General features: G+C 44.9%; 1 protein-coding gene across 1 annotated transcript in view; it reads left to right on the forward strand.

The window, feature by feature from the left end:
- The window catches only part of ITFG1 (integrin alpha FG-GAP repeat containing 1), a 1,448,837-nt gene that overhangs the window by 1,362,804 nt on the left and 58,149 nt on the right, over nt 1–27,884 (forward strand). The window contains exons 15-16 of the mRNA XM_069607059.1: nt 5,925–6,049; nt 15,260–15,342. Coding sequence (XP_069463160.1) covers nt 5,925–6,049; nt 15,260–15,342 — 208 coding nt within the window. The remainder of the gene's footprint in view (nt 1–5,924; nt 6,050–15,259; nt 15,343–27,884) is intronic.

The following is a 27,884-nucleotide window of genomic DNA, read 5'->3' on the forward strand; positions in this document are numbered from 1 at the left end:
TTCTAGTGAATTTTACAGGTTTTTAGTAGGCCAACTTAACCAAAACGCCCCTCAAACAACGCTTTTTTTTACTCGATTTTACAGGTTTTAATTAGAGCAACTTAACCATACCGTCCCTCTTGCAAAGTTTTTTTGCTAAAGATGATCGGTTTACAGTAGTGTCACGTAACCATAATTTAAAGCAATTTCTGACTTATTTAAACACCTTACGGAGAATACCGCTTGACAATATGCTGGTTTACAGCACGGTAACGTGTCCCAGAATCTGTAAACACTTAACAGTAAGATGTTTGTGTCGTGGACAATGTGGAAACAGATTTCATATTGATGTAGGAACGTCCACCTGCAACATTTGCCTTGCACAGCGCCAACATTTATTGGTAGTTAGCCATTAATAATGTAGTACACATTGCATACTTTCAGCAAAAGTTTTAGTTATCTGAAAAGGACATCAGCTAAGGCCATCCATCCTCCCCAAGAAACAACAGCACTACTGTAATGAAGGAGCATGACAAACACTGCCCCAACCTTAGAAGTAACAAACGCACAATATTTTTTCACCAGCCACCCACTCCCCCATATCACTGTTTGATACGTATTTCCTCATTTCCGTTTGCAAATGGCCTTATTAGCTGTCCTACCAAAAAAGAAAGCCATCCGTTAACAAAGTAAATGTTGCGTTAAGAACCACCTTTCACAGTAAAGGACATAGACGCAATAAGATTTGACAATAATAGTGTAGATATGCAAAGCATTAACGTATGCTACGGAAAAATAGGATTTCTGGTTATAATCCGGTCCGCATTACAAAAAAAAATCCCTTTTCAAGATGGTCACCATCGAAAGGAAAGGCGGTAGTTCTATACATAGCCCCTCTCCGCTTTCGATGACAGCAAGGAAAAAGCAACAGTATGCACCGTGACACAGAACCTGTAAATAAACATACAGCGACGTAGAACGTGGTACTTTACATTTCGAAATGATACACGTGATTTTAAAAGAAAACAGTAACATTTTAGAATTTCGAAAGTACTTTTATTTAGCTAACAACCGTCGGAGATCAACGGACTAATTCCATTTTCAAATAATTTTTAGCAATGACTCTAAGGCTGACATTCAAAATGTTCATGGAGAGACACATGCAGTTAATTTCGCATACACAAAGTATGCGTTTCTGTTAAAGCATCCGCTTTGTTTGCACAGGTATTTCCAACACAGCGGCATCACCGTTGCCTTACACCACCATTAATGATGGTACGTCGCTCCTTGTCGCTAGTTCAGCGTAGGGACAGAGCGGCCCTGGCCTGTCATCCCATAACATTATAATGGACAGGGACCCGGTCACCAACAGTTGCATCTGGCGTGGAAAGAAGCAGTCACTCGGCATCTGGAAACCATGGCACGCACAGTACGGCAAAATGTAGCTAGGCGGAAAACTTAAGAAAAAATCTGTGTCAATACCCAACCTTTAGGAAAAAATACCAAAACAGCCACAAATATTGGGGAAAGTTACTACACAAATGTAAGTGGCCAAACATGACATTTTAAAGAAATATTAGAGTTGACCATGGGTACATATAATGACACCCTACAAACGCAGATAAATGGCACTCGCCGTAAGGGTTAAAAAAAAAGACAACTACTCAGTGAGATGGTAATTTAGTTATGAAGACAGCATGAATAGACAAGCAAGAAAAAATTACATGTCGTAATGTTACACAAGACCAAAAGAACGTGCAAACTGATACACAAAGCTATGTGGGCAAGCATAACATTTGAAAGAAAAAGAAACGGTCACCAACGCTGACTCTAGTCATAGCCTGCAAACGCGAACAATGTACACTCTCTATTATTGGAGGAGAATTACAACTGTGCAAAAATATAATACTTCAGTTACATTGTCACAATTAGTGTACAGTCGTCAAAATTAAACTTACATCATCTTCACAGCCTCCTTTATTTTTGCCAAAGTCAGACCGCAAACTGTTTGCATCAAAGAATATTCGTGAACTGATATTTCATGTTCCTTAGAAGCGTTTTTAAAATATAACCTTATCAAATAGTATTTTTTTCCAAGCTTTCATTCCTTGCGTAGCTTTTAAAGTTTCCCTTTCGCTCAAGGTAAAAAAACAATAGCCTCTTATGAATTGACTTGGATGCGTGGGCCTACTGAGCTCGCAACCAAAAAAGCAAATCAACTGACCTTCACTCAGAAGGCAAATACATTCTCTGCAACAACATATGAGCATCCTATCATGAGAACCGCTACTCCCATATGGCATGTAAACCACTGTTTCCATCAAACACTCCAGGTAGCTGCCTCAGATTTCAAAACATAGGACGCCAGTCCGACTTCAATATTAATCTGAAAACATTGTAACACAGACACAGGCATTCGTTGCCGTGCATTGAGCACCAACTTCCACATTACCGTATGAATTTGGTGGCAAGAAAACACTTTTTCAATTTTCCGTAGCCACATTCCATTCCAACCTAAGAAAAGCTCACCTTCGGAAACAGTATTTCATAATTGTAACAAGTGCATTAGTGTCTTGTTTTCTATGCGTTACCGGCGATGCCTGTGTACACCAAAACATGAACAAAATATAGCAGAGGCCGCAAAGAAATGTAACACACTTCACGCTGTTCCACAACCAATCAGTGAAAGCGCCACATGTTCGTGGACATGACGCTACGCATTAGCCAAACGATTTCTTGTCTGCGGAGCGAACAGGAAAGTGTGACAGCGGAGCAGACATAGATGGCACTAATTTTTCCAGACCTACTTTTTCATTGTTTTAAAGAAAAGTATTGGACGGATTTTCATCAAATTTACAAAATGTTTTAAAGAAAAGTATTGGACGGATTTTCATCAAATTTACAAAAGCACGCTTTCGGCACCAAGCCAGTGCTCCTGCCGCAAATTTGATGAAAATCCGTCCAGCGGTTCGGGCTGTAGGTGTGCGCAAAGTTTTTTTCCCCCCCATTCAGTCTATGGGAAAAACACATTTTGGGACCCCTCCTATAACTTTGCCCCTCCTGGACCAAACCTCACCAACCTTTGCAAAGAAATTCAGAGTGGGCCATATACTTTTTTTTGCAATCGTCGGTGAGGATTCATCCAGGGAGAGCGAAGTTATAAGCCGCCCAAAAAGTGCTCTTCTTATGCAAACAGCAAATACTACCCTTATGAGACCCCTCATTTTCTGTACTTAGAAACATCCCGAACAAGGCGGGCATAGGGAATACATCATTAACACCTACCGCCTGACCAAATCGTTTTTCACCCATCTCTTACTGTCTGAACCTCCCCAAGCACTCTGACACAGCAAAATTATTTTCGAAATAGCATGTTGCTGCTGGTGGCCGCTGCGCTGTCGGCGGATCCAAGATGTCGGGCGCATCCAAACAATCTGACGCAGAACATGGCTCACTGCAGCCGATCGGCAGCGACGTCGCATGTCCGCGGTCATGACGCCAGCACCTTAGCCAATCGGTATCTTGTCCACGGAGCGAACAGGGAAGTGTGACCACAGAGCGGACATACATATCACACATTTTTTTGCTTTATGTTTTGGTCATTTTAAATAAAAGTACTGGACGGATTTACACCAAATTAACAAAAGCACGCTTTCGGGACCAAGCCGCCGCTCCTGCTGAAAATTTGGTGAACATCCGTCCAGCGGTTTGGGCTGTAGGCGTGAGCAACTTTTTTTTCCCACTATGTCTATGGGAAAAAGAAGTTTTGGGATCCCCCCTCTAACTTTTCCCCCCGTGGACCAAACCTCACCAAATTTTGCAAAGAAATCCAGAGTGGGCCATGTACTTTTTTTTGCAAAGTTTGGTGAGGATTCGTCCAGGGGGAGCGAAGTTATAAGCCGCCCAAAAAGTGCTCTTCCTATGGAAACAGCAACTTAACCATAACTACCCGGCCACTAGTGTGGCCGTGTAATAGATCACATAAACGGAAGATATCAAATTTAAACTGAATTGTTAGGATGGTTTCTCCTTAGGTTCCAAAATGAACTTGGGCTTCTTTTTCGGAAAATTGAAAATTCTGTCATTACACAACCTTGGCTGATGCTTTAGGGACTTTTATATCAAAGGATCAGTTCTATAGGCAAGCTCTTTAGAGTTGTATAAGATGAATAGCACTATATATTATTTTAAATCCCAACTTACTACATTGTTGTTTGGTCAAATGTTTGAATTGATCTTTCAGTGACCACTGAAGACGGACGTTACAATTTGTAACATTGGTTCTAGCTTTCTACCTGTCTCCAGGGAGAGAGAGCATAGCATGGAGAGCTAAAGACGTTGTAGGTAACTCAGTATGTGTCTATTTTGATTGTGTTGGGTATAGTAAAAATAAAAAAAAGTTGTCTCTTTAAATTCTATCTTTGTAATAACCATGTTCTTCTGATCAGTGACAAACAGCAATCTGTAGTTTCTTTATGGATGGACATGGTTAGACATAGTGTGTCCATTTTGACATACATTCTTATTTTCAGCCTAATCACCATTGCCTATATCTTTACTCCAGCACACTGAAGAGCCTTATACATAGCACCACCTCACACTATAGTGTGGTGACTGATTCCCATCTTAATATCTGCAGACATTCTCTGCGATGTTTGAGGAACAACATGCTTTGTTTTTATAATGTAGAAACCCCTAAGCTTTGTTGACTTTTGCCACTTCCATTTGGATAGCAATGTTTTGCCTCTTCAGTTGAAGGTTCACTGCACTGGAATTACTTGCCTGTGGGCCAAAGCGAGCCTTGCATCTTTTATACCGAAGCTTTTCGGGATGATCCTGCCTGTTAAAGCTTATCAGTGAACTTAAGTTTTCTGTTTTTCCTAAGCCGCCTGTATTTAAATTTGCTTGGAATTGAGAACTACAATGCGAATGCACACAATGAACAAACATATCAAATTAAACTCTAAAATACCCTTAAGCAAAAGTCGATTAAAGTTTGTTGATTCTACGTTCTATACAATAGGTTTTATTTTTCTGATGAAAATGTGTGTAATTCATAACAACGAAGGGATTTTGCCCATTACACCCCTTTTGTAAATCTTGGGCAGTGTATTTACAAATGAATAAGTGGCGAAGCATATTTTTCTTCCCACATAAACACTCACTTTCTCCATTGGGGAAGAGGATCCCTTGTATTGATATACTAGTAAAAGAATCGACACTTCATCGCCTAGCTTTACCCAGGTGGCATCTCGTTCCCAGTGGAAAACGCAGTTTACAAATGCATTATTACCGGTTTTATCAGGAGTATATTTGACTTAATCCTCAAGAAACAAATCATGCATGTTTATTATGTAATCCGCTGCTTCTGTGTTAGAGAGAATGGGTGATTTTTGTTTATTTTAAGCACGCTAAGACAACCCCCAAAAATAAATCCCATGTGGCTAACTGGGATAAAGAACCTTTTACATATGAACTGCTTGTAGACCAATCATTTATTGTGATCTGTTTTCGCCCAGAATTTGAGTAAATAAAACAACCGTAACCGCTGACAAAGAGTAAGCACCAACCTTAATTGTGAAAAACTCAGGTTTGTGCCTTTTGGATATTTTCATAATAGCAGTTACATTTCCTGCAGTGGGTCCCTTTTTCATTGCACCTTTTCTTGTAAGCACTAACTCGGAGTGACGGTACGATTGACTTGGACAATACAAGTCCACAGCACCAGGAAGGGTACCCATTGTCCATGTCTCAGTGGTTAATACGAGTGGTTCTGCTTGCTAATCAATGGCATTAAAACAAGGCCAGCATTTCATAAATATTGACCTTTTTAGTTATATTACGACTTCTCATTAGCACATGAATGGTGGCATTATGTATGGTAATAAGGCAAGGACACCAAGATTGTTTTGCTTCATCATTGTTCATTTTTTCTCTGATTTCAGTTGGGCAGTTGAGCCAATCTGCACACTCCGCTCTGCAGTTACCGTACAACGTGCTGGGCTTGGGGCGCAGTGCTAATTTTCTGGACCATTTGTTTGTTGGCATCCCCCGTGCCATGGGAGAAATGGTAAGCTACAAGTACACATTTTTCTACAAAAGGGTACAGCACAATTCCAACAATGTATGTGATACTTATATTGGTTGATGTAGGCGTCAGAAAGAAATCTTTCCATGCTTGCACTTTCCAGTATTGGTGAACGCGCTTCCAAAAATGTTGTAACAATATACAATACTCATTATGGATATGAAACTAAGATTGTGTTTTAATATGAGATTAATCAAAGTTGAAACCAACTAGCTTAAAAATGTCAGAAAATAAAAGTAAGAGTTTCATAGTAATATCCCCATTTTCTTTTTGGAAAATGTTCTCTGTTGTACTGCCAGAGATCTGAATAATGGATAATTTCTTAAGGAAGAATTGAAGAATACACGGGCAATACAAAGGGGCTGCCAGGGATAATCATTATGCTTTAAAGGACAGATTTAAATGTTAAACACCCTTGGTCTCACGTAACCTTGTCCAAGGGTGCCCACTTCTCCCACTGTCACTCTGCAACGTCCTAGTAGAGACATTCTGATGGCACAAGCTATTCTGCCACCCACAATGTTTAGCAAATGGTATGGCGCTACACTGGCACCTCCAGATACTTGCGTAATGGGTAATTACATCCTAAGTACCTCATGCTCATTCACATACCTTCACATCTTTGAAATGCTATTTTATAATCTATGATGTTGTTGCAGTAGGTGCAGGCCAGAACAAAATATGTGACCCGTGGAACTGCTTTCTTGGCAACTTTAACCTTGTCTGAATAGTCTATCCGATAGAGATCCTCACAGTATAATTTCAGGTGAGGTGTTTGCAAACCATTTACATTTTTACTTTTGATTCAGCACTAGCATTCCAGTAAACACCGCTAGATATTACTTATTGGCCATATCTCTTATTGGTCCTCTTTTTCTGATACCAACTCTGCTGAGCTGACTGAACATCCCAGTACTTTCATATGGGGGAAGTGAGCCACCAGGGACTGGGCTGGTCTATCCGCTACCCAATGAGCATCCCAGAGGGTGCAAGAGGAGTGACCCTATCAGCTCGTCGTAACCCCCGAGACTCAGTATACCCTGGCTTACAGGGCTACTTTCCCAAGGGACATTGCAGGATACCGTGGTAATCTGATGAGCAGTGGGTAAAGTTCCAAGAACCATCATTTTGTGAACTGAAGAGGGGTCTTATTACCAAGGGAGTTGGTGAACGCCACCTTGCAGACGTGGCACTCAGAGGTGCTTGCCGAAAGCCAAGTTAGATCAGCACAGTGGAGCAATGCGGACTGGTCTCCAAGTTGCAGATAATTCCATGTTGGCCTTGCATGCCATGAACTAGAGCACAACACAAAACCAGTATTAATAATGCTTTGAGGGATACTAAACCAATTCCGAGTACCAAATGGCAGGAAGAATTCAAATTATAATGAGGAATAACCAATGACGGATCAGATTTGAAACCAAACCCCAGACCTGGGAGTTTAAAGGAGAATGGGGGATCCCAGAAGGAGAGAGACCTCTGGAGGAGGTGGAGAACTTGCTAACTGTGGTCACTTGCTCAAGTAGAGATTGTGATAAAAAAGAACTAGAGAACCACTATACCTTTGAGGAGAAGAAGTGTGCTTTTTGAGCACACTGAAAGAAAGTAGGCTGAAGACAGTCCACGTTTGGAGACTCTGCAAAGAAAGTTTCACTAATGTGTGTGATGAGTTGAGCTGTTCCCCAACCAGAAGGGAATTGAAGGCCAAGGCCAGAGGCCATCCACCAGCAACCCTAAGGTAATAAGAGAAATCTGAACCCATTGTAGGAGGATGCTGCCTGGGAAGGACCCTGATGGGTGGGGTTGGAGTGCCCATTGCTCTTGTGGCACATGGAGAGAAGAGAGGAGAAAGATAACAGACCAGGAGGGCCCTGTTTGGATCCTGAGGGAAAGTTAAGGTCCTGGAGGGAACTGTTGGAATCCTTACAGAATGCAAAGGACTGGGAGGTACCTGTTTGAATCATGAAATACTGCTAAGGTCCAAAGGGTCCCTGGTGTGAAAATCAAGGTCCCGGGGAGTCCCGTCCCATGAATAGAGCTGACAAAGGTCAAGGAGCGACCTGTTTAGTAGATGAGAAGCCAAAGAGCTGGAGGAAGCCCAGAAGGAGTTTTGGTAAGGCTGAAGAAGGCCTAACAAGGGAAATAATCTATTTGCCACAGAGTTCTCCAGCAGGTTCCCTCAACAGGGGACATTGGGGGGCACCTTCTCACTCAGATGGGAATGTCAATTCATGTATGCTTTTCCACCGATCCCCCTCCTGCTATGAGTCATCAACACTTTGAAGAGATGCTGCCGCAAGATGATACTCATCACCCCAGCATGGCCCTGCCAAATATGGTCCCTGCTCCGCCTATCGGCAGCGCCAGCCATCAGGCTGCCTCCTCTTCCTGACCTGCTCCCCAGAGAAAGCTTAACCATCCTACATCACAATTCAGCGTCAATTAACCTCACGGCCTGGCTCCTGCAGCCTTAGAATTAGGACACTAGGACCTTGCAGTGAAATGTAAAGCTGTTCTTGCCAAGGCCAGAGCGCCCTCTACTCTTATCGTGGTACAGTCACAAATGGAAACTCTTCACAGTGTGGTGCAGGACGCAGGGAATCGCGCCAATGCGTGTTTCTTCTCCTCAGCTCTGGCCGTACCTGCTTTTGCTGGCCAAGCCTGGTCTGGCCCATGCCTCCATCAAGGTGCATCTGGCGGCCATTTCACGATACACCCGTTTACCTACAATGCCATCGTTATGGTCTCAGAGTGGTCAAGGAATTCATGACAGGTCTCTTTAGGTCTTTCCCTCCAGTGAAAGCTCCGGCCCTGGAGATCAATGTTGTCCTCACAAAGCTCATGGGACCTCCATTTAAGCATTTACATTGTGCTCCTCTCAAGTTTAATTAACGGAGGACTGCGTTCCTGGTAGCGATTATTTCGCCCAGGCAGTTAGGGAAAATTCAGGCTCTTCCCTGCAAAGCCCCCTACTTAACTTTGCAAACTACTAGGGTGGTGCTCCACACTCACCCACACTTCATGCCGAAAGTTCCATCTGAGTTCAACCTCAATAAACCTTTAGTACTTCCAGTCTTCTTCCTGAATCCTGTTTCGGCTGCTGAATGGTCACTGAATGCGCTGGACGTTGCTTGTGCCTTGAAGATGGCAACCAGGGGTGGGACTCGGGGAGACGGGCGTCATTGGATCGGTGCAGTATGACCCGGTTTACAGTGATTCAATGTCGGCCCAAAGGCAGTATTCAAGCTTTTAAAGCAATACTGCTTTTCTTTTCTTACCAAGGATTCACAGCCTGAAGACTGGGAATACTCATGAGTATGTGAATCCATGCCAGACCAATGCTGGAGAACAACAGTTACAGGTAAGTAACTTGTTCCTTCTATTTTGGAGGGGTTTAGCATCGGGCAACACAGTGCTGTCCAATGACAGCTGGCTGTGAGGCAGCTTCTGATGTATAGGGAGAAGCCAGAGGTGAAAAAGGGCAAGGAGAAGAACTGAGTATCATCTGGAAAGAGATGGTATTAAAATCCAAAGGATGGGTAGTGTCTCTAAAGGTGGTGTTAGAGTGTGAAGAGTAGTAGACCAAGAGCAGATCCTGGGTGGACTCCAACTGGGAGTGATTTAGGAGAGGGAGGTGTCTAGTTCCATGAGATGGAGAAGGAGCGGTCGGAGAGATTGCCACCCAGTTAAGTGTGGCGTACTTGAAGTCAAACAAAGAGTTTCAAGGAGTTTGGGTTGGTCAGCAGTGTTTAAAGTAGCAGGGAGGTTGAGTAGGATACTGGACATTGATGAGCAGTGGTTAAGAACTTGGCGATATTGGTGAGTGGCGTTTTGGTGGAGTGTTTCCTATGTAAATCTAATTTGAGGTGTCTCAGAGTGTGTTCACAGAGTCTTTTTAAGCGTCTAGGAGAGTGGGCATGCAGTCTTAATGCTAGCAACATGGGGTGGAGGCATTATGAACATCTTCAGTTGTTGGTTGGCTGGAGTGGCCAATGGTTGAGATGAGGTCAGGGTTGTGACGGTCAAAGGAGGTAGCAAGGCTGTTGTTGAACTAAGTAAATGCTAGTTCGATCGAGAGGGCTTGTCAGGAAGACTTGTCTTGGTCCAGATATGGAGCATATGGTCATGTTTGAACTTTCTTTTGGTGATAGATGAGGGGGGATGGGAGCGCATAGAGTACAGAGATGTTGGAGTGAATAAGTATGCAATCAGAGGGCTAGATGTAAATGGAGAAGTTAGAGAAGTTAAGGATGCAGAATAGGAAGATGAGATCAAGGAAGTGTCCATTTGTGTGGGTTGGGAGGTTCAGTAGACTTACAAAACAGTGGTTGGAGAGAGTGGGGTCAAGCTGTATTTGATGTATCTCAGTGATACTGGGGAAGTTGAGGTTACTCATGATGACAAGGAGACATCCACTGGGAAAGACTCAAGTAGCAGGTCTAAGCCAGAGAATATGAGATTAGGAGTGCCACATGGGCTGTAGATGAGGATAATGATGAGGAGTGGAAGCAAGGAGTCAAACAGGAATATGTTCAAAAGAGGTGGGGGTTAAGGGGGTTAAGTCTCGGGGGGGAATTTAGGCTGATGCTGTGACCTTGCTGATAATTAGGCCAACACTACCACCTTATTTTGAGAATCTAAGCAGTCGGCATGGAGTGCAGAAAGGGTAGCAGTGTCAGTGGTAGATCAACGATTCATTGATGGCCATCAGATAGTGTTTTGGGGTGACGTTTCTTGAAGATGGATTGAGGATTCCAGAGGCCAAGAATGAGGTTAGTAGGGGTCCCAGGCACAGGGGAGGTTAGCTGGGAAGTGAATTAAGGAAGGCATTGAGTTTAGGATGGGTGCGTTGGAGAGGGGTGGCCAGGATATCATTTGGATGGGGAGTGGAGGATAGGGATGACAAGAATAGTAAAGGTGGACTGAGGGAGTGGTGGGATAGAGGTGGCAATGCATGTTTCTTTTTAAAGTTTTAATTTAGAAAAACAGGGGAGATCACCCGGTGGACCAGCATAGGTGTTTCCTTCCCTAAGCCCTATTAAAAAACGCATGCTTCAAAGAAAAATCATTTAACCACCATGTGCGTATGTAAAGATGCACTAAACGCGATACGCAGTGTATAATTGTAAAGCACTTAGTAGTCAGTATCTGTAGTTAAATGCATGATTAGCATTTGCCTGGTAACGGGTACAGATTTAAATCTTGCACCTTAGTCCCCCTCCATATGGCTTAATGCTTCAAAACCCAACCCCACCCCATCCTACCACCACCCTCACCCACTTCTTAAAAATCTCCTTTGAATTCTCGTAATAACTGCAAATAAGGGATGCACTCGAAACCCCAACCAAAATGCCCCTCTCGCTCATAATATGCTTCCTTCAAATTCATACCGATCACCAGCTCATCCCACAACCCCATTCCTTTAAAACTCATCTACGGTGCACATAAAACGGAGAAACTAAGCGGGAATCCAGTAGTAACTTTAGCGTTAATCCTAAAAAAATAAGACCAAGAAAATAGACTTTTTCCAACAATGTTCAAGGCTCAGCACCAGTGGCATAAAACAAAATGAGCATGATGGTATTGCTGCTGCTGCATGTACATGCCTCGCACTGCACTATGTGAAAGATGTAATTATGTTTTAATCAAACCTTCCATCTTTCAGCTAGTGTAGAAACAAGAGAGTTGTTCCCGATTCCCGACATCCAAATGTACCAGCCAACACTGTGCATGGCTAGTAATATTACACACACTAATGATATCTTGGGGATACAGGCTTATGCTGACAGTCAGCATGAACATGTTTTCTCATGTACAAACTTTCTTTTGTTGGCTTTGCCCGTAATGCCAGTAAAAATCTCCTGCCACAGGAAGAAAACATGTTATTGCTGCTGCAAAAATGCTTGCCCAACCACCACACCACCATGTAAGAATACTCATTATGTTGACTTTGCCCTCAATGTCACCAGTAAAACATGCAGTGCTACAGTACGGAACCATTTGCTTATTTGGCTGCACAACTGCCTCTATCCACCATGTACGAACACTAATCATGTGGACTTTGCCCTTAACACAAGTAAAACACGCATTGCCACAGTAAAAAAAAAAACATTTACTTCCTGACTGCACAAGTTCTCCCACCTTCCCCATGTAAGAAAACACATTATATTAGCCTTGCCCATGGTTATCAAAAATGCCATGCCACAGAAAGAAAATGTCTAGTCAGCCTGCTCTATTGTGCTGTAATGCCACCATCCCAAACCCTTGTCCCTAATAGCATTAATCAAGGTGGCTTTGCCCAAAAATACCAATAAAACATGTAAGAAAATATCCATGCTCCAATGCCCCCCTGCGTGGACCCCAGCTTGGTACACACACACACACACACACACACACACACACACACACACACACACACACACACACACACACACACACACACACACACACACACACACACACACACACACACACACACACACACACACACACACACACACACACACACACACACACACACACACACACACACACACACACACACACACACACACACACACACACACACACACACACACACACACACACACACACACACACACACACACACACACACACACACACACACACACACACACACACACACACACACACACACACACACACACACACACACACACACACACACACACACACACACACACACACACACACACACACACACACACACACACACACACACACACACACACACACACACACACACACACACACACACACACACACACACACACACACACACACACACACACACACACACACACACACACACACACCTCTCAGTGGTGGTTGGTACATTATTAAATTGGAAAGGCATAAACATTTCCCATAAATATGCCAGAGTGACCAAGTAGAAAGAGGGACCCTGAACCAACCACTGGAGAAAATTCAGAGAAAACGATTTTGGCTAATGGGATCAAATGGTGCATTCCACAGCTCACTTTCTGTGAAAAATTGGGTAAAATGCCAGACAGTTTGCAATTGCCATTATACAGTATCACCAATCCAAATATCCAATGGATGCAACTTGCCAACAGTGCATGGGAGTATTTCTATGTTGCCTTTGCCCAAAATATATGCCAGTATAAAAACATTTTCACGCTGTGCTCATACATGTCCATGTTGGCTGCGTCCATATATGGTAGTATTCCCATACAAGAACATAATCGTGTACGCTTTGTACATAATGCCAGTAATTATACTAAAGATGACATACCCACAATGGTTCTGCCAATATGTCAGTATCCCTCCATAAGGGCATACTCCTGTGGGTTTTGCTATTAAATATGCCATGCAACAATAAGCAAACCCCGAAATGCCAGTCTAGCCATCATCATAGATGCCCACCTATCAAAATACCATACCACAATAAGAAATAGCTAGACTGGCTGCATTAGAATGCCTATCTAGCCACGTAATAACACATCATGCTTGCTTTATCATAGATGCCCAGTAAGAAAAGGCTAGACTGGCTGCACCCAAATGCCAATCTGGCCATATAATGCATAACATGCTTGCTTTATCATGGATGGATGCCCATTAGAAAATGTCCAAGTAACGCACGCACCCCACCCTTCAAAGAAATCTGATAATCCGTGGCCGACCCAGGATAAACACAGGCACACCCATTTTCACAACATTCACTCGCTTATTTAGTCACGCCATTGACTTGTTCATTCGCACACGCACCCAGCCACCCATAGAGACTACATAGCATGCTGTTGGAGCAAAGAATTAATAGCTGTCTATTGTTCCTTGCACCCTGCACGCTTACGTGAAAATATCGGAAAGGAAATCTATATTGATAATGTATAGCTCGTATTGGATATTTATGTGCACATTCTCATTGCCATTGGAAATATAAATTGTTGCATCAATCATTCCAACCAGTTTTTGTACACATTTTCAAATACTGTTCGCTTTATACAATGTGTTCATGAGCAAGGTTCAATTAACCCATCTAGGCCAGTTAGGTATATAAATGATTTATGATGTATTGTCAAACGGTATTGTTTTGGCATGGTTTCTGCATCCATATTTAGCACAGCAGTGGGGTCACTTGGGACCCAATAGCACAGTGACAGCTACATGGCCTAAGCGATCTTGTAATAGATCTATAGTAGTGGTAAAATTCTATGTAGGGGACCGAAGATTTTGTGACTGATTTTAAGGAATAGAGAGAAACCCTAAAGTATAATTGGTTATTTATAACATGCTTAATACCCAGAGGTTTTTTAAGCGCGGACCCGGGGATCGAACCTCTGTTGTTCCGCGTAGTCTTGCTTCCAAGGCGAGCGCGTTGCCCTGAGATATCCTTCCGAGTTCTAAATACTTTGTTATATATAACATCCATCCATCCATCTGGTTTAGAGAGTTTAGTTCATGTTGGTGAAAAAAGGTGCTGGTGTTTCAACTTGCTAGGAATCCTTACTGCACTAATATTGATTATTAGTTATTCTTTTAGATACTAATCGTGGAAATTCTGTAAGTCAACAGACACTGCTATTAGTTCTTGGGCATAAAGGAACCCTTTATTTAAGTGATTACTTAATTGTGTGCGGTGTTATGGTAACTAAAGGAAGTAACAAGAAGAGTGAAGTGGTTGTGTGTATTACCTGCCAGCTTCAGAATAAAAGAAAGAGTGCTCCCTGGTTGGTGTATGTATAATGTAAATGACATCAGAATGAACTAACTGGATTCCAGTTTCCCATTTTCGCCAAATAGGCAATGGTTTAAGTGTTCGTACTGAGATGTAAAACCCAACAGGATTGTTTAATCCAGTCAGTGCTATTAAGATGTATTATACACGTCCTAAAGCAGTGGTCTTGTTTTGCCCAAGGTCCTATGCTGCAAATTCTAATTTGAGGGTTGAGAGTGGCAGTAAGTCGTGAGCTTCCCAAACCAAAGAGTTTGTCCCGAGACTGTCCGCCTCACCCCATGGTAGTGATCATCCAAAAGGTTACATATACAGAAATTGCAGATTCCTTCATTTTGTTGTAGCGTTTGAGACCTGTACAATTCATATGTTGCAAATACTCTGTTATATGATTCAACCCCAATTCGATAATTTTTGGTTAGTTTTAAAATGGTTTATTGTTCAGCTTTTTTAGTAACTTTCTTTGTGTATTACAGGCTGTACGAAAACAAGAATGGACGGCCATAATCCCAAACTCTCAACTAATAGTTATTCCATATCGCCATGATTTTCCACGAAGGTAATTCCAACTTTGAACTATAGTCCTTTTTTTCTTTCTTTTTGAACGCAGTGTTTATTTTTAAATAACTTCAATATTAAAGGTGCACATGCTGGGCAGGGGTAAGGGGGGGCACACCTGGTTTGTAGTGCAAAGGAAAACCAAAAGAGGCTGAGTAGGTTGTACTTTCTCTGTGAATTCAGAAATCAATGTTTAACTGATCTAATGATAATGCTTCCTTTTCATTATAAATCGATTATAATTTAATTCTGATAGTGCACATATACTATGCACACACAAAGTCTATAATCAACTTAACACTTCCATGAAGTTTTGTTACTTTTCTTTTTCTCTTGTTGCATCTGCTCCATCCATCCATGTTTTTGTTCCTTTTCCCATCCTCCTATAAACTCCAGCACATGATACCAGAGAATTGATCACATGTTCATGTTACAATTGAAATTTATTTGCACCATATCTGTTTTCCTCTGTGTGACAAAATGCCATCTGTGAATGCAGCTTTTTTATTTTTGGCATTTGGTTTCCGTTTAAATCCTCCATTGGCGCTTGAGAAACACTTTCATAACACACAGCTGTCTATTGATGCCCTCCCACCTCCCTAATTAAGTATTAGAAACTAAGGGGGGCACTGTTGCGCACAGTGAGAAATGGCTCCCTGGTTCGGGAGCTCCTGCTCTACACCAATATCCTGTTCTTAAACATCCTTTAAGGCGCCGCCTGCGGAGCTGGAAAACGGAACTACTGATGGCCCAGATGCATGGTCCCACACAGTGAAAATTCTGTTGAGCTGTGACCCGTATTAACAGAGATATAGCCGTGGTAAGATCAGCCGGCGTGTGGAGCTGAGGCGATCCAGTGAGCAGAACCGTGAGGAACCACCCAGTGGCCGGGGACACAAAGTGACGAAGGGCCACGGATGGGCGGAGCCTGCTACTACGACTCCCGCCTCGGCCAGAAACATACACATCCGGAGGGTCGCCCAGTCGGGGAAGGTGGCGGACACGGAGGCGAACCAGTGATCCCTTGGTAGTGCCGGGACCCGCGAGGTGCTCCAGCTGCTGGGGGGCGGACAGTGCTCACTGCCCTCCCGGGTGCCGTGCCCGAGTAAGGCCCATACAGCGACTGTGCTGCGTATCATCAGGTGCATGTCCGCTTTAAATCACGGAAGGGCCTGAACTGGCGAGGCGCGCATGGGATATCAAGTAAGGGGCCCGGAGGTTGTGGGAGAGAAACGGGGCCGTGTCTGACACAAGGAAACCCCACTGTGCGGAGGGCCAGCGACTTGGCACGGCCCTCGCGTGAGCCGTTGCTCGGTCTCGTGGCCGCTGGTACTGGCATATGTGTGAGGGGCCCAGCGGAGCCCCTGATTAATGAGGCCCAGACTGCCCTGGCGACGAGTGTGTGGGAGAGACGTCTTAACGGGCTGCAGGGCACGGGCTGTGCGAAGGACTTGGGAACACGGAGCTCCATCTTAACCGTGACACTGATCCGCCATTAACTGGTAACCTACGGTGCTCGAGCGCTCTGTAAACGACATAACGTCCCAATCTGAGGTGAACTATGTGGCCCGATGTGTGCTGCGCTTTGGGACATGAACCGCTCGTGGCGGGCGCACCTGTGTGGCTGGCCTTGGGGGAATACTTGGGGCAGGGTTGCGCGCTCCTGGGCCGCCTCCTTGTTTGGTCGTGCGCTGGTGCCTCTGATGGCATATGGAGGGGATGTTTTACTGCTGCCCAACTCGGACTGTATAACCGTCCTTTGAATACCCGTGAACGCACGGGGGCTGCCTCCCGTAACTCCTGTGTGCGGAAAACCGTCAGGCTGATGGCAGATGCACCCAGTTAATGAGCGGAAACTGAAAGGGCGCATGAGGCTTTGCAACCTGATACGGTGACTCCGTAAAATGAGGTAACACAAACTGAATATTGCTACAACTAATTACGTGGTTGGACACAGTCCATTCGTGGTGACCATGTTCTGAAGGCCTATACACTTAAGGGTGTATAAACATAAGACCTCAACCTTCGAACCCCTTTCTATGCCCGCCCAGACAACATAGGGGGGCTGAGGGACAGTGTGCTGTAGTTGACCTGCTTTGATTAGCCAACAGTGAAATCAATAACATGGCACAGCGCTACGGTACTATGGGAGAAGCACACAAAACAGGCAAGGGGCAAGGCGGTGAAGACCTCTGGCAATAAAAAGAAAGGGCCAATGGATACTTACACCAGCAGCCAAAACCAAACTACTACTGCGGAGATGCACACAGAATCCATCGAGACTGGTGAGCCTGAAGTGGGAGAACGAGAAGACAGGCTGACAACATTAGTACAAAATGGATTCCTTGCAGTTAATGTTAAGCTGGATGAGATAGTAGCCACAATTGGCTCCTTGAGGGCCAGAATAGACAAAGCGCACGTGTCACGGAAACTGAAAATGGAATAAGTACAAATGAAGATACCATTGCACATCACGGCCGTGACATCACCCAGATTAAAGAAACAATGTCCAAGCCGCAAAATAAATGCGAGGACCTCGAATCGAGATCAAGAGGGAACAATATTCGAGTGGTGGGTGTAGCAGAGTCCTTTGGGAAAGGCCAAATGGAAAAGCAACTTGAAACATTGCTCAAGTCCTTATTTGATCCGGAGGCATTCTCTGAACACTTCCTGGTCAAAAGAGCACACGGCACACTGGCTCCAATACCCAAGCCAGGTGCACCACCACGCACGATAATTGCCCGGCTCCTCAACTACAGAGACACAATCCTGCGTTTGGCGAGAGAGGCTGGAACGTTGCAATATGAGGACAACCGGATAGACATATACCCGGACTTCTCTGCCAGGGTCCAGGCAAGCAGAAGGTCCTATGAACCAGTCAAACTCTTGAAGGCACACCAAATTTCATATCCATTGATGGTACCGGCCAGGATGAGAATTCAACACGCTGGTAGGGCACACTTTTTTGAATCTCAAATTTTGAAGCCATGACTTACATAGAAACTTCCATACCCCTTCCTCCCAGAGGGGGCAGACCGGCGCAGAACAGAAGACCCCACCCCGTCCAGCAGATTAAAGACATGCACTAGAAGAATATATGGCTGGGCTACCGTATCCTTTATGTTCGAAGCTATGTTGAACTAGCTACCAAAGGCGGCCTCATGATCCATGGTTAAGTGGAGTGGGGGAACTGAAGTTGGCGGTCATGTGAAGCAACATGGCTACTCCTGGAATATTCCACAAGTTTATGTGGGAACATCGTCAAGTTGGGGTGATGATGATGAGGGCGGGTGGGTGGTAAGAGGGCATGGAGTTTGTTGTCGTTTTGTTACAGACTTATCAGGGTGTACAATAGCGATTGGTCCCCACTGGAAGTCGCCTTGTCCCGGTGGGAGGTTGAAGCAGGCAGAATGTTTGTTGATGGTTAAATCTGTGGTTGCAAATATACTGGCGCTGCCCATGATATACAAATATCATAATCCTAAGAGACGTGACAACGTCGGAACATTTGCCTATGAAAAATTGGTGACTGGTTGAGGGTAAAACTGCTGTCCTGGAATGTCAGGGGACTAAATAACCAGGTAAAAGCCAAGAAAGTGGGCAACTATATTGGCAGACATGGCCCCCAGATCCTGATGTTGCAAGAAACGCACACAATGGGTACAATCAATTTGCACATACTGCCAAATGGGGCAAATTGAGGTTGCATACTAATTACTCATCCCAGTCCAGAGGTGTCATCACCCTTATTCACCCAGGCCTGGGGTTCAAACTGGAAGGCCAAAAGGTTGATCAACTTGGCAGATTCGTTATGGTGTCGGGTGAGATTGCTGGCCAACAACTACTCCTGGATAACACATAAGGGCCTAATAATGATGATCCTGCCTTCTATACGAATATGTATCAATTAATTGCCACAATCAATGTAACCACTGTAATATGGGGAGGGGATTTTGATGTGGCCCTGGACCCCAGGGTTGACGGATCCAAAACTATTATCAGGACGCCGAATAAGACAGTCCAAACCCTGGCTCACATTCTACCACAGCTATCATTTGTAGATGCCTGGTGTGATTACATCCTGACAGTAGAAAATACACGTATTACTCCTCGGTTCACGACTCGGAGTCTAGAATCGATTATTGGTTTGTTTCCCCTACTGTAACTGCTGCACTGAAGATGTGTGAGATATTACCCCGTACGCTATCCGATTATTCCCCAGTGGTGTTGGAGGTAGTGCTTCACGATGCCCGCAAGCTGGTAAAAATATGGAGTATGCCAAGAGGAATACTGGGTGACCCCGGGGTGGTGGAGGCATTACACGTCGAAATAGCAGAGTTTTTTTACTAATAATGTTGGAACAGTGGATAGGTATTCCACAGTGTGAGAGTCCTTTAAGGTTTGGACCAGGGGAGTCTTGATATCTAAGTCCGCAGGTGGTCTAAAAGGTGTGCGAGCTGAGCTAACTGAAACTGAACGTAAGCTGGGAGAACTAGAGGAGACTTGTACTCGCACACAAGACAGAGCAATATTGGCGGAAATACATACACACCTACAGCAGTTTGGTGAACTGGCCACTAAGGAAATGCGCTACATAGCGGTACCTGGATGGGTACGTAGATACGGGGATGGGAATAAAGCTGGGAAAACACTGTCTAATCTACTTAAACAGGATAGACAACCCAATCAGATTACCAGCATACAAACATCACAAGGGGAGGTGCTCCTGAGGGAAGAGGGGATTAACGGGGAATTTGCTTAATTTGATAAGGAACTATATGCGAATTAAATCATATCTTGCGGCACTTTCCCTGCCGAAACTCTCAGATGAGGACCGACTGGCAATGGAGCAACCTGTAACTGCTGAGGAAATCACGGAAGCAATTAAAATGCTATCGTCTGGCAAACCTCCAGGGTCAGACTGGATAGGCGCCGAATTCTATAAAGAGTTCCGCGAGGAATTGGTGCCAATATTAATGCGGGAGGCTGTGATAACTGTACTCCCTAAACCTCATAGACTGCCCCAAGATGTATCATCCTATAGACCCCTTTCACTTTCACACTGACGCCAAGATATTTGCAAAAGTGCTGGCCAATCGACTTCTGCCAGCAGTTCAGACTCTGGTCCATCCTGACCAAAACGGGTTTATCCCCACGAGATCCACGGCCCTAAATCTCCATAGACTTTTTGGCATAATGGCGCAGAGACACCCGGGGAGGAACGCAGTGGCTATATCTCTCAATGCCGAAAAAGCCTTTGATTTAGTATCGTGCCAGAATATGTAATGGCCTGTTATCAAAGTAAGGCTTACCTGTACAAAACTACCTACATTAATGGTAGGGAAAACTCTTGTAATCAACAAGAAAGCCATACATGTGAGAATCAGAATCTTTGCACCCTGACTTCTAATTAATATAATTCTCCCTTGGATAGGAATTTACTATTAAACCCACTAAAAACCTTCCCTAGAGAGCTATTCCACAATCAGAGTAAATAAAATGAAGTTGAAGCATGTACACATGAAGGAAAAGGTAATCAGAACATTGGGGACTTCAAGTCCCACAATGTCCTGATTATTGGGATGAGGAAGAGGGACAAAGAGGCTCTGAACTGCAGTATGCAGTCTAGTGGTTCTAATGACCCACACCTGAGCGGGACATTTGAATATATAAGGCCCTCTCAGGTGCAGGCCATTGGAAGCAGAAGTAGGAGGTGGAGTAGTTGCAGAGACTACATCTGAGTTGCAACAGAAGAAGGGAACCTGAGCTGCCGCTAGCTTTGGAGCAGAAGACAGTCCTGAGAGGGTCTCCAGCTTTGATGCAGAGGTTGCACAGCAGGAAGAGTTATTGTATACATCTTTCACCCTGGCGAGAGAGGCTCTCCCTATTGCTCACTGTGTTCCGGTGGCTGGCCAGCACTGTAGTGTTGTAGGACATAGAACACTCCTTTCCCGAGGGGCGCGGGATGCATAAAGAAAACCGAAACAGTCTGCCGTGCAGGAGACAGCAGAGGTTACAGTGGCAGTGGATACAACAGATGTATATGCAGAAGCGGGTGAGTTCATCAGTGTTGGGTAAACCTGGTACGCTCCGTAATCGACTGCTGGTCACTAATAATGATTTAGTATACTAAATGAATGTAAAGAAATTTAACTGGCATAATAAGAACTTTTGGCAAAGACAAGAAAGGAAAGGTTATAAATATTATTGCCACTGCAACAAAAGGGCAATACTGAAACAAGCTAACCATAATCACCATTGCCAAAGTCAAGAAAGGGCAATACTGAAGCAAATTAACAAAAACCACCATTGCCAAATTCAACAGAGGGCAATACTGAAGTAAGCTAATTATAACCGTTATTGCCAGAGCTAGAAAGAAGCAATAGTTGAAAAAATACATCAACACACATTGTCTAAGCCAAAGAAGCACAAGTGTTAAGTCAGTATTTGTTTGATGTAATAGTGTGAAAATAAGAGTGTCAGGAGAGAAGCCCTCCTAATAGAAAATATTCACAAGGAGAGGAGCATAACCTGCATTGTATGTGGCAATTACAAAGTTGGATCAAACAGCACCAATGTGTATCATGCCTTCCCAGAAGTAGGAGATTTTGATGTTGTAAGTCAGACTTTCCAAATGGTTTGACATTAACCACACCACAGAAGTACTTGTAGTAGTGTTAAGAGCTTTCGTCCTGGCAGGCGAGTATACCAGGATAGGGATCTTGGAGTGGTAGTCCTGGCAAGTTAGTGGACCAGGAAGAAATCAGTGAAGTACTGCTTTCTGGTAAATGGGTGTGGAGAAGAAGTGTCAAGACCACGAAAGGGTTCAATAAATTGTGGTGCAATCATTCTGACAAAACATTGCTATTCATACAGAACTGTGAAAGTATTTTTGTTTCCTTAAACAGAAGAAGCAGTGTTGAACTTTCTCCTATAGTGTTTGGTAAGTTGTGGTAGAATCCTCCTGACAAAACATGTTTGTTGGTACAGAATTATTGCGAGTATTTTTATTTCCTTCAAAAGAAGATATGTTCAACTTTTGTCTATACTTTGAGAGGTAAAGACTTCATCTGGCCAGGCTTTTGTTGCAAGGCTAAGTGGCAGACTTCCGGAGTAAGTGGAACTTTTATACACACTTGGCTGAATGGAACTTTCTTATTTGAACTGTGGACAAAAAATTGCACTGTGAATCTGGGGAAGGGGATGTAACCTACGTTATAAGGATGCACAGTTAAGTTTATGTTGAATACAACTGTTATTTTTGTTACATTTTGAAATGCCATATATTACCTTTGAGTTTGATATACGTATAAGTTTGAGGGACAGATTCCTTTTATTAGTGTTTTCCTTTGGTTTATGTTGATAGGCAGGGAACTTTGGGCTAGGGTTAGTGAGGCGTTTGTCAAACCCCCTTTTTGTGTTAATAAAATGGCATCTTGTGAAAAACCTTTACCAAGTTCTCCGCCTCAAATTTCTGACCCCTCACAGGACCTAGCATAGGCCGGCACCTTCGGATCTGGCGTTTTTCTTTGCATGCTTCCCATGAAAGGCTTGTAATTCAGTGTGCCATGGCAACCCCGAAAACATCCTTCCCCCTCCTTGTCTCCTGATAAAGAGAGCAAGAGGCTGGATGACTAGGATAAGTAAGATTTTTGTTTCAGGCAGTCTGGGCCTGAGGATGAACAATGCCTTCTGTGCCCTAGCAACATCCTCATTTGGCCTCTGGTCGGCAGTCTTTGGAGCCCCTGACCGCTTAAGTAACAGGGAGTTCAGAGAGGGCTTTGAGGCCCTGGTTAATGATGATAGAGAGACATCCTGCCAAATACTAGTGTGGCCTCCATGAGGCTAACTACATCCGTTTTGTCATGTTGACGCACTGATCCTGAATGAGGACCTCAGGTTTTGCCCTGGATGTACAGGCACAGCTCCTGAACATGCAGTTTGAAGGCCCTTAACTTTTTTTTGGGTCAAAGGCTGATAAGTCCCTCCAGGAGTTCAAGTCCTCAAAGGCGACAGCCAAGTCCCTAGGGCTAGAGGAGAAATGGCCTGCTGCCCCCATGAACAGAAGTAGGGGGTTTCAACCCTTCCTATCTTGTGTCTACAGCGGCAGCGGACAGGCTCACTTGGACAAGGAGCAACCACACCACCCAGGTGGGGCAGTGGGTACTCCAAGAGGAATTTTGTCTGATTCAAGTGTGCCCTTGGGAGACCAGGGTGCTAACCCCCTGTGAAGGCGACTGTTAGGCAGAAACCTGTGCAGTTCCCTTAGGGACCACTGCAAAAAGTTTAAGACCTCAGGAGTAAGCAGTAAACCCAATTGGTAGCAGTCTGCACCACCCAGATTTACCTGGTAGCTGTGGCTGAGCAGTCAGACTTCTCTCAAGAAGCGTTAGGCAGTATACAGAGCATTCACAATAGGGCCAAAAATACAGTAGAACAAGCAAACACTGACCAGAGCTTTGGTATTAAAAGTATATAATTATTTATTTAAAACACACTTATGAAAATACACTGGCACTAATATATCAAGCAAGTTCAAACACAGCCACTATAAGCATATACACCTCCCTAGTTAATTATTCGACAAGTCTAGGTTAAGACACCACCTATTAGCAAAACAGAGGTGAGCGCGTAACCTTAGATGGCACTCCAATAATTCGTAAAAAAAGGGAGAGAAAAGGCAGAGCATGGAAATAACACAGTACCAACACTTTTAAGAATCCCCAGCAAGGCAGGAAAGGCAGGGTCTACTGTAGAGCCAAAGTTCATAGGCCAGGCCCACACTTAGAGGAAGCAAGGCTGAATGTGCCCAAGATCACACAGTGGAAATGCACTCGAAGTCTTTGCAGAAAGTGTCAAAAAGAGGTTGGATCAGTTCAGAAAGATGAAGTTAGAAGGTTTGGAGGCCAACCCAGTTGGAAAGTCAAGGATTTACGGGACACCTTGGACAGTCCGTTGCAAGGGAGGCCAGGCGGGACACAGTACCTTAAATGGTGAGAACGTTCCAGCGGGGGCAGTTATTCCTGGCAGCGGGTGCAAGTCGTGGCTTCGACCAGAGGAAGAGATGATCTCGACGAGGAAGAAAGCAAGAAGTCGTTGCACTGCCAGGGATGAAACCAGCCGCGGAGTTCCTGATTAAAAGTTACAACACTTTTATTTGCGGTCCGTGGTGAAGCGTGGATATCCGGCCGCCGGGGTGCATGGCACTGGCGATTCGACCACGAGACGTCCTGGAAGGCGAAAAAGGCGAACTGGTTGGTCCCACCGGCTCAAAGGGAAGAAGACTCTCCTGGAAGAAGATCTCTGTCGTTGGGGAAGTGATGAGTTCTTTACAGCAGGGCTCCACCGGTGGTGTCGTCGTTGTAGATGGCTCAGCTTCACCCCTCTTCAGATTCTTTAGGTCCTGTGGCGACTTCTGAAGTTCCAGTCCCCAAAGCCCTGCTTTTATGCAGAAAAAACCCCATTCAACAGCCTAGCTGTCACTCAAACATGCTAAGTGGTGAGCCGGGCGGCTCACCACTGGGCCAATCACACAAGAGCACAACTTGAGTTGCCGACACATCCTGTAGACCCCAGACAGAATGGCACCATTTGGAGGGCTTCTGTGCAGAAGCCCGCCAAAAAGTGGAACAAAGGGCTCGACTTGGGTTAGAGTTTCAGAGGCAACACAAACGCCATTTTAAAACCAAGTCCTGGCAAAAAGACCCAACCGGGGAATTAATATTAAATAAATAAGCCGGCGGTATCTTTAACATTGCACCAAAAAGTGGTGCGTTTAAAATCAATGGGAAAATCCCATAAGAAATATTCCGGTGGAATATTTCGCGTGGTATCCGCTGCCACCAGCCAGAAACTCGACAAGAGGGGGACTGGACAGTGCCCCCTTGGAAAACAGACCCAGGGGCAATCGAATTACCCCTACCAGTCCTTCCACAATATGATTTGTACTGGTTCTGTTCACAATTTGAGACTAGTAAAGCCAATGGTGACTTTACATGCCCTGGGAGACAGTAGTCAGTCCCAGGGTATGGGGTCTATGTTTGGGGGTCACCATGACACCCCTGTGTTACTGCACTGAGGGGGCTGTGTAACACACATACCAAAAACACATGAAGCCTTATGGAGTAAAAGACCCCATAGCCCATAAAACACATTCACAGTCAAAGGACATTCTCAAATCATGCCTAGGAGTGGGAGAAAAAGAGTCTCACTCTTAGCAGGAGAAAAAAATAAACCCCAACAATCCAGCAGAGCTGCTGGGGGACTCACTAGGTTTGGGAAATTAGCCTTAACAGAGAATTCTCCCTAACAGCGACTTCCACATCACCCCTGTAGGGGAAGAATTTGCTTGCTCTGCACAGAACAGTGTCTCACCACCCCCAACGTCTGGTGCCAACAGGTCGTTCACCAGGGATATTGCCTACCTTTTCATTAACGCTCTCTAGATCATCCTACTTCCAGCCCATTCTTGCCTGCGGACCCCTGATGTTGGAGGAGGTTTGTTGGCTTCTGGTGAAAGGAGCTATAGAGAAGGGTGCACTGCACGGACGAGGCAAGAGCTGCTATTCAGTCTGTTTTCTGGTACAAAAGAAGGATCAGAGCTTCCATCCTTTGCTAGATCTGCGACTCATGGACCTGTAAAAGCGCAATTTCCAGATGGTTACACTGGCCGAGATCCTCCAAGCCCTTGACCTGCAGCACTGGCTGATATCACTGGGTCGTCAGGATGCCTACTTCCCTGTGCCGATTCATCTTAAGTACAAAAAGAACCTGAGATTTGTTGTGGCGAAATGCCACTACCGGTTTATGGTCCTGCCGTTCGGTCCATCTTCAGCACCCAGGGTCTTCAACAAGCGGCTGGGAGTGATGGAGGGAAGGCATTTATATATTTCCCAAGCTGGGTGACTTGCTCATCTGAGGCCGCTCCCTAGACCAGACGTCAGCACATTTGTTCCACACATCCAGAGTGTTGCACATCTTGGGTATCTCCCTGAACTTTGTCTCAGGCTTTGCCATTGCAGTCCTTTTTTTCCTTTTTTGCTTTTTTGTAAAAAATGTTCACTTGGCAACAACTACAATCCCAACTACCCTCCTCCCCCCACCCTACATCCTCCCTCCCCCCCGTGTGCATCAAGTACATGAATTGCTTTGCAGTCTCTCTGCAATATCCCAGCTCGCCAGGGGTCACTTTTCGGACAAACCCCAGGACCCCTAGACTGCATGCAGCAAGTATCCAAAGAGTGGTTCAAGGCCACATAGGGTCCTTCTCTATTGCAATACATCTAGTGTCCTGCTAAAATAATGCATCTAGTGTATTCTTAGCAGTTCATCGTCTGGGCAGCAGTGCGATCATGTCTCTAGGTTCCCCCTGCAGGCATGCCCAGTGGGTCTCTCCCATCACGGTCAAGTGCAAGTTCCAGAATCACTCCCACCAGCGGCGTTCCCACACCATTCACTCTTATCCTCATTTCCTAGCTGCCCCCTTCAACCTCCCTTCTCTGTGTTCGTTTTTCACTAGGTGTGCGTCATGGCCACAGGCCCCAGAACACAAAAAACACACCATCTAGAGATGGGGGCAATGGGTCACTTGACTCACTTATGTCCCTTTGGGACCCATAAACACAGGGGCCCTGGCTGGACTCAGTCCTGGCGCCTTTGGCGCCAGGCTCATATAGAGATGTGAACAGGAAGACTTTATTTCAGTGCAGGAGTGCTTTTATTTTACAAGAACTTTCCAGGAGCTGAAAGCATTTATTCCAAGGAACAGCCTCATGTGTTGACTCATCGGGTGTGGCTCCCTAGGCCTGGTCTTCATGTGCTGACTCATCGGATGTGGCAGGCAGGCTGAACCTGGTGGGCGTGGCTTCAGAAGCTCCGCTATATAAGCTGCTCCATCGTTAAAGCCGTTGCTTCGCGTTACTGTGCACCCGCATGCAACGTGACGCTCACCGCCGCTTGGACCAGTTTACTTACCTTTTAAAACCAGGCGTTCTCCTGCATACTCACTTCCAGGAAACCGGTGCTTCATCGCTTCATCTGAAGACTCGTCTCCTGACATCCAGTGATCTTGATCCCGACGCCTCAGCACTGCACTCCGCATCCACAAACTCAGACCCTGTGAAGAAGAAGAAAGACAAGGTTAGAACATCCGTCCTAGGGCCGCGCCGCATTTGAACCCTGCGCACCTCCTAGTTAACAACTTATCAGCTACTGTACAGCTGCAGCTTCATTCCTCATTCCTTCCGGCTGCCGCCTAGAGTTCTGCAGCTTCTGCCGGGCCGGCAACATCGCCCGTAAGGGAAGAAAACAAAAAAGCAAATATCAAAAGTGGAACGGACAGCAATACACACTTTACAATACAACAAAAACAGACGAGGAAAGACAAAGGCAAACAGGAACACTAACCTGAAGTATAGTGGCTTAGTCGCAGCAGGACTGGACTACCACGTGTAAGGGACCAGTGAAGGAAATTGGTTCAGATCATACAAGCGTCCCTGCCAGAAGCAGCAGGACGGAGTGCTCGCCGAAACTAATATACAGGTG

Source organism: Ambystoma mexicanum, chromosome 1p (genome assembly GCF_040938575.1).
Source record: "Ambystoma mexicanum isolate Mex_15411 chromosome 1p, UKY_AmexF1_1, whole genome shotgun sequence".
Classification (NCBI taxonomy): Eukaryota; Metazoa; Chordata; class Amphibia; order Caudata; family Ambystomatidae; genus Ambystoma; species Ambystoma mexicanum.